Here is a 6,743-nt window from a genome sequence, read left to right as displayed (position 1 = left end):
AACTCGGATCTGATTGGTTAGGTTCCATGGGAAGAAAATCTAAGGAGGAAAAATGAGTTCAGGAGAGTTGGCGGTTTCGTGAAGAAAAGACGGGAAGACTAGAACGAGGCCAGCAGTGCTGCATCAGCAGCTCTTTAATGATGTGAAACTCAGAAAGGAATCCTACAAGCCGTGGAAATATGGACAAATGGCTAAGGAGGAGTGCAAAAGCCTAGCACAAGCATGTAGGGACAAAATCAGAAAGGCTAAGTCCTGCAACGAGTTACACCAAGTAAGAGACATTAAAGAACCTCTTCTTATTGCCTTTTAATACATTAGGAGCAAGAGAAAGACAAAGGAAAGTGTAGGCCCTCTACTCAGCAGGGGAGAGCTAATAACGGATCGCATCCAGAAGGCTGAGGTATTTAATGCCCATTTTGTAGTCTTCACTGAAAAGGTTAATTGTGACCAGATGCGTAGGACAATTAATACTAAAAACAAAGGGAAAGGAATGCAGGCCGGAATAGGGAAGATAGAGGCTAAAGATTATTTAAATAAAGTTAGGTGTATTAAATTCATCAGGGCCCAATGAAAATCATCTTAGGGTACTTAAGGAACTAGCTGAAACAATCTTGGAACCATTAGCGATCTTCTTTGAGAACTCCTGGAGGACAGGTGAGATCCCAGAGGACTGGCGAAGTGCAAACATACTCCCTGTCTTTAAAAAGGGGAACAAAGAGGACCTGGGGAATTACAGATCCCACAGCCTAACTTTGGCCTTGTCTACACTACGAGAGTAGTTCGATTTTACTTGCATCGAATTTTTGTAATCGATATTGCAAAGTCGAACGTGTGTGTCCACACTAAGGACAGTAATTCGACTTTGTGCGTCCACACTAACGGTGAAAGCGTCGACATTCGAAGCGGTGCACTGTGGTCAGCTATCCCACAGTTCCCGCAGTCCCCTCTGCCCATTGGAATTCTGGGTGTAGCCGGCAATGCCTTCTGGGTAACAAAATGAGTCGAGGGTGCTTTTGGGAAACTGTCGTCATCCGTCCATCACTCCCGCCCTCCCTCCCTGAAAGCGCCGGCGGGAAATCAGTTCGCGCGCTTTTCCAGTCATTGACAGCGCAGACGCCACTGTACTCCGAGCATGGAGCCCGCTGCGACCATCGCTGCAGTTGTGGCCGCTCTCAACGCCTCGCAGCTTATCATAAAGGTTTCCCTGAGGCAGATGCAGAAAAGTCAGGTGAGGAGGCTACGGCACCGCGGTGATGTCCTGAAGTAGCACAGACCTGTCAGAAAGCAGGGGACCCAGCGCCGAGGACATCACAGTGGCAATGGGTCATGTTGATGCCGTGGAACGGCGATTCTGGGCACGGGAAACAAGCACTGAGTGGTGGGACCGCATAGTGCTGCAGGTCTGGGATGAATCCCAGTGGCTGCGAAACTTTCGCATGCGGAAGGGAACTTTCCTGGAACTTTGTGAGTTGCTGTCCCCTGCCCTGAAGCGCAGTGACACCCGGTTGCGAGCTGCACTGAGTGTACAGAAGCGAGTGGCCATAGCCCTCTGGAAGCTTGCAACGCCAGACAGCTACCGGTCAGTCGCGAACCAGTTTGGGGTGGGCAAATCTACCGTGGGGGTTGTTGTGATGCAAGTAGCAAAGGCAATCGTTGATGTACTGCTGCCAAAGGTAGTGACCCTGGGAAACGTGGAGGCGATCATAGATGGCTTCGCAGCGATGGGATTCCCAAACTGCGGTGGGGCCATAGATGGAACTCACATCCCTATCCTGGCACCGGACCACCAGGCCACCCAGTACATTAACCGAAAGGGCTACTTTTCCATGGTGCTGCAAGCACTGGTGGACCACAGGGGACGTTTTACCAACATCTACGTGGGATGGCCGGGCAAGGTTCATGACGCTCGTGTTTTCAGGAACTCTGGTCTGTTTAGACGGCTGCAACAAGGTATTTACTTCCCGGACCACAAAATAACTGTTGGGGATGTGGAGATGCCTATAGTCATCCTCGGGGACCCAGCCTACCCGCTAATGCCCTGGCTCATGAAGCCCTATACTGGCGCCCTGGACACTGAAAAAGAACTCTTCAACTACCGGCTGAGCAAGTGCAGAATGGTGGTGGAGTGTGCTTTTGGCCGTCTCAAGGGGAGATGGAGAAGCTTACTGACTCGCTGTGATCTCAGCGAAACCAATATCCCCATTGTTATAGCAGCTTGCTGTGTGCTCCACAATCTCTGTGAGAGCAAGGGGGAGACTTTTATGGTGGGGTGGGAGGTTGAGGAAAATAGCCTGGCTGCTGATTACTCACAGCCAGACAGCCGGGCGATTAGAAGAGACCAGCGGGAAGCGCTGTGCATCCGTGAGGCTTTGAAAGCAAAGTTCCTGAGTGAGCAGGGTAACCTGTGACTTTATAGTTTGTGTACTGAGAAGCTAAACCTGCCCCCGTTTCTTTACCCAGGTAATGTTGACTATCCTATCCAGTTACATACCCCCTTCACCCCCCCTCCAACACACGTGTCGAAATAAAAATAGTTCTACTTTGTTAAAGCACACCGTTTTCTTTAATACTGTTTTCGCGGGAATTTTTTAAAACTGGGACGCAGACTGTGGTGCGGAGCGGGTGTAGTGTTGTGATGCGAATGCAGCTTCTAAATTCAAGGATTGACAGGCTCCGCTGCGGTGGGATGCTTGTTTCAACGGAGCCTGTCACCCCTCCTGATCGGGACTGTGTGTATGGGGGGTCTATGTGACTTTGTGGCAGGGGGAGGACGGTTACAGATCCCATGCTGTGTGGCTCTGTGATCCTGCCTAAGGACCGGCGCTTAAGATCTGTAACTGCCCTCCCCCGCCACAAAGTCACAGAGCAACCCCCCCCCCCCCAACATTACATCAAAACAACCTCCCAGACTAACCGGGGTAACTAGTCACTGCATCACTGCACTGTGTATGTGCCCTGCTGCTGTGCCTGCCCCCGACTATGTACCCTGCCAAAGGAGACTGTCCTGTCCAATTACCAACCCCCTTTCCCCTCCTCCTCCAAAAGAACATGATTGAAACAGTAGTTAACAGAAACGAATTTTTTATTATCAACTACACATGGCATTGGGAGGTGAAACTTGGACGTGGGCTTGTGTCAGGCGGGAAGGAAAGAACTTTTCAAATTTTGGGAAATGAGAGCCTTCTGCTACTAGAGCTCTCTGCAGGGGTGGAGTGAGACTTAGCAGGGACTCTGCCGCCTCTCCTTCTTTGCACTTTGGGTGAGGTGGGTATGGGACTTGGTGGCGGGGGAGGGCGGTTAGAGATGGACTGCAGCGGGGCTCTGTCCTCCTGCCTCCGTTCCTGCAGAACATCCACAAGGCGCCGGAGCGTGTCCGTTTGCTCCCTCAGTAGTCCAAGCAGCGTTTGAGTCGCCTGCTGGTCTTCCTGCCGCCACCTCTCCTCCCGATCCATGTTGGCTTGGTGCATTCGGGTCAAGTTCTCCCGCCACTGGGTCTGCTGTGCTGCCTGGGCTTGGGAAGAGGCCATAAGCTCAGAGAACATGTCCTCCCGTGTCCTCTTCTTCCTACGCCTAATCCGCGCTAGCCTCTGGGAGTGTGATTCCAGGCTAGGTTGTGAGACAGTCGCAGATGTGGCTGTGGGAATGGGAAAAAGGGAGTGAATTCCTCAGAAAGATAAATGTAGTTGTGAACAAAGAACATAGTCTTTCTCTGTGAACAAGACCATGCACAGCACCTTTCACATGCGCACTCAGCACAAGGTCGAATTCTCGGCCTTCGCATTCAGTGCCTGGGGTCTTGCACAGCACATTTGAGAAGCGGGGCAGCACAACGGAATTTCTGTTGCAGGCAGACATGGTAAGCCGTACACTTGTGGCAGTTTAAAACTTTTATATTACCACTGGCCTCATTTCACATTTAAAGCAATGTCAGTCCCTGCTGCCAGCAATCCGGCAAGCGGGAACTCTGCCCCTGTCCCACCCCCTCGCGGCTGTCCCCGGGAACGATCCCTTTCGGCTGCCCCTCTCCCGCCTCCACCGCGTGGCTGCAAACCAGCGGTTACAGTTCTGTAAAGGAACGGGAAAGCAGTCCCAACACTAACATTCCCCTACCTAATTAAAAGCAGGTCACCATGGCCGACATCACCCTGATGAGGATCTCCGAGAGCGACAAAGAGAGAATGCTCCGGGAAAGCCTCCAAAGACCAGGGCCGTATGCCGCCCTGCTGTGCAGAGCAATGATCCCCGAGTACTTGATAATCTCGTGGCGCGGCAACGTGTCGTACTTCGGAGGACCCAATAAGGCCGCTCTCCCCAAGAACCTCATGCAACGGCTTTCAAATTACCTCCAGGAGAGCTTCATCGAGATGTCCCAGGAGGATTACTGCTCTATCCCCGGACATATAGACTGCATTTTACTGTAGCTGCAGTAGCAGGGAATAAACAGTAGAGCGGCTTGTGCAGGACAATCACTGAAAACCGGACATTGCTAGATTTCTTTTCAAAACTTGCACTGCCCATTACTAAACCGTTAAGCGCCTAGGGCACACTAATCATGAACAACCCATTCTTTTAATTGTTAATATTCCTGTTTTGTTAAAAATAAATGTTTAGATGTTTACAACACTTACTGGCTGATCCTTCACCAGATTCTGTGTCCGGGGTAACGGCTGGGGACGCTTCGTAGGGGATCTCTGTAAGGGTGATGAAGAGATCCTGGCTGTCGGGGAAATCAGCGTTGTGAGAGCTGCCGACTGCCTCGCCCTCCTCATCTCCTTCCTCATCTTCCCCGTCCCCTAACATGTCGGAGGAACCGGCCGTGGACAGTATCCCATCCTCAGAGTCCACGGTCACTGGTGGGGTAGTGGTGGCGGCAGCACCGAGGATGGAATGCAGTGCCTCGTAGAAACGGGATGTCTGGGGATGGGATCCGGAGCGTCCGTTTGCCTCTTTGGTCTTCTGGTAGCCTTGTCTCAGCTCCTTGATTTTCACGCGGCACTGCGTTGCATCCCGGCTGTATCCTCTCTCTGCCATGTCTTTAGAGATCTTCTCGTAGATCTTTGCATTCCTTCTTTTGGATCGCAGCTCGGAAAGCACGGACTCATCGCCCCACACAGCGATGAGATCCAAGACTTCACGATCAGTCCATGCTGGGGCTCTCTTTCTATTCACAGACTGCACGGCCATCACTGCTGGAGAGCTCTGCATCGTTGCCAGTGCTGCTGTGCTCGCCACGATGTCCAGACAGGAAATGAGATTCAAACTGGCCAGACAGGAAAAGGAATTCAAATTCAAATTTTCCCGGGGCTTTTCCTGTGTGGCTGGTCAGAGCATCCGAGCTTGGATTGCTGTCCAGAGCGTCAACAGAGTGGTGCACTGTGGGATAGCTCCCGGAGCTATTAGCATCGATTTCCATCCACACCTAGCCTAATTCGACATGGCCATGTCGAATTTAGCGCTACTCCCCTCGTCGGGGAGGAGTACAGAAGTCGAATTAAAGAGACCTCTATGTCGAACTAAATAGCATCGCAGTGTGGACGGGTGCAGGGTTAATTCGATGTAACGGCGCTAACTTCGACATAAACGCCTAGTGTAGACCAGGCGTTTATGTCGAAGTTAGCGCCGTTACATCGAAAGATACTGGAACAAATGATTACACTAGCCATTTGTAAGCACCTAGAGCGGGGTGGGCAAACTTTTTGGCCTGGGGCCACATCTGGGTATGGAAATTGTATGGAGGGCCATGAATGCTCACAGAATTGGGGTTGGGGTGCAGGAGGGGGTGAGGGCTCTGGCTGGGGGTGTGGGCTCTGGGGTGGGGCCAGAAATGAGGAGTTCAGGGTATGGGAGGGGGCTCTGGGGCGGAGCAAGGATTGAGGGGTGTGTGTGGGGGGGGGAGTGAGGGCTCCGGCTGGAGGTGCAGGCTCTGGGGTGGGTCTGGGGATGAGGGGGTTGGGTGCTGGAGGGTGCTCCAGGCTGGGACCAAGGGGTTCAGAGTGTGGGAGGGGGCTCCGGGCTGGGGCAGGGGATTGTGGGGTGGGGGAGTGAGGGCTCCGGCTGGAGGTGCAGGCTCGGGGGTGGGAGCTGAGGATGAGGGGGTTGGGGTGCAGGAGGGCGCTCCAGGCTGGGACCGAGGGGTTCAGAGTATGGGAGGGGGCTCTGGACTGGGGCAGGGGGTTGGGGCGCAAGAGGGACTCAGGGGTGCAGGCTCCAGGTGGCGCTTATCTCAAGCAGCTCCCGGAAGCAGCAGCATGTTCCCCCTCCGGCACCTAGGCAAGGAGATAACTGCCTCACTTCACTTGGCCCAGATGTGGTCTCAGCTGGAGTACGGTCTGATTTGGGGCATTGCACTTTAAGAAAGATGTGGACAAATTGGAGAGAGTCCAGAGAAGAGCAACAAAAATGATAAAAGGTTCAGAAATCCTGACCTATAAGGAAAGGTTAATTAAAAATGGGCATGTTTAGTCTTGAGAAGAGAAGGTTAGTGGGGCCTGATAACAGCCTTCAACTATATTAAGGGCTGTTACAAAGAGAATAACTATCTCTTGTTCTCCATGTCCATTAAAGATAGGACAAGAAGGAATTGGCTTAGTTTGCAGCAGGGGAGACTTTGGTTAGATATTAGGAAAATCTTTAACTACAAGGATTCGGCACTGGTGAATTGCGTCCACCTGTTGTATTGCATTCAGTTTTGGTCCCCCGACTACAGAAGGGATGTGGACAAATTGGAGGGAGTCCAGCAGAGG

The 6,743-nt window shown here is 52.3% G+C and overlaps 1 protein-coding gene across 1 annotated transcript; it reads right to left on the bottom strand.

Annotated features, from left to right (window-relative positions):
• Positions 1-2,981: 2,981 nt before the first annotated feature.
• Positions 2,982-5,588, bottom strand: LOC135983826 (uncharacterized). Its single transcript, XM_065597296.1, has 2 exons — positions 4,629-5,588; positions 2,982-3,634 (listed from the first exon to the last, which is right to left on the bottom strand). Exons 1-2 carry the CDS (start codon positions 5,203-5,205, stop codon positions 3,159-3,161), a joined length of 1,053 nt encoding a protein of 350 aa, XP_065453368.1. The 5' UTR covers positions 5,206-5,588; the 3' UTR covers positions 2,982-3,158.
• Between the last annotated feature and the right edge of the window lie 1,155 nt (positions 5,589-6,743).

This window comes from Chrysemys picta, chromosome 5 (assembly GCF_011386835.1).
Source record: "Chrysemys picta bellii isolate R12L10 chromosome 5, ASM1138683v2, whole genome shotgun sequence".
In the NCBI taxonomy this organism is placed as follows: Eukaryota; Metazoa; Chordata; order Testudines; family Emydidae; genus Chrysemys; species Chrysemys picta.
The sequence above is the reverse complement of the archived record's forward strand: the minus strand, read 5'-3'. Positions and strand labels throughout refer to the sequence as shown.

Coding starts and splice junctions, on each gene's coding strand:
- LOC135983826 (XM_065597296.1), bottom strand. CDS start 5,205: ATGCAGAGCTCTCCAGCAGTGATGGCCGTGCAGTCTGTGAATAGAAAG. Junction 3,635..4,628: donor ATCTGGTGAAGGATCAGCCA/GTAAGTGTTGTA, acceptor CCATTCCCACAG/CCACATCTGCGACTGTCTCA.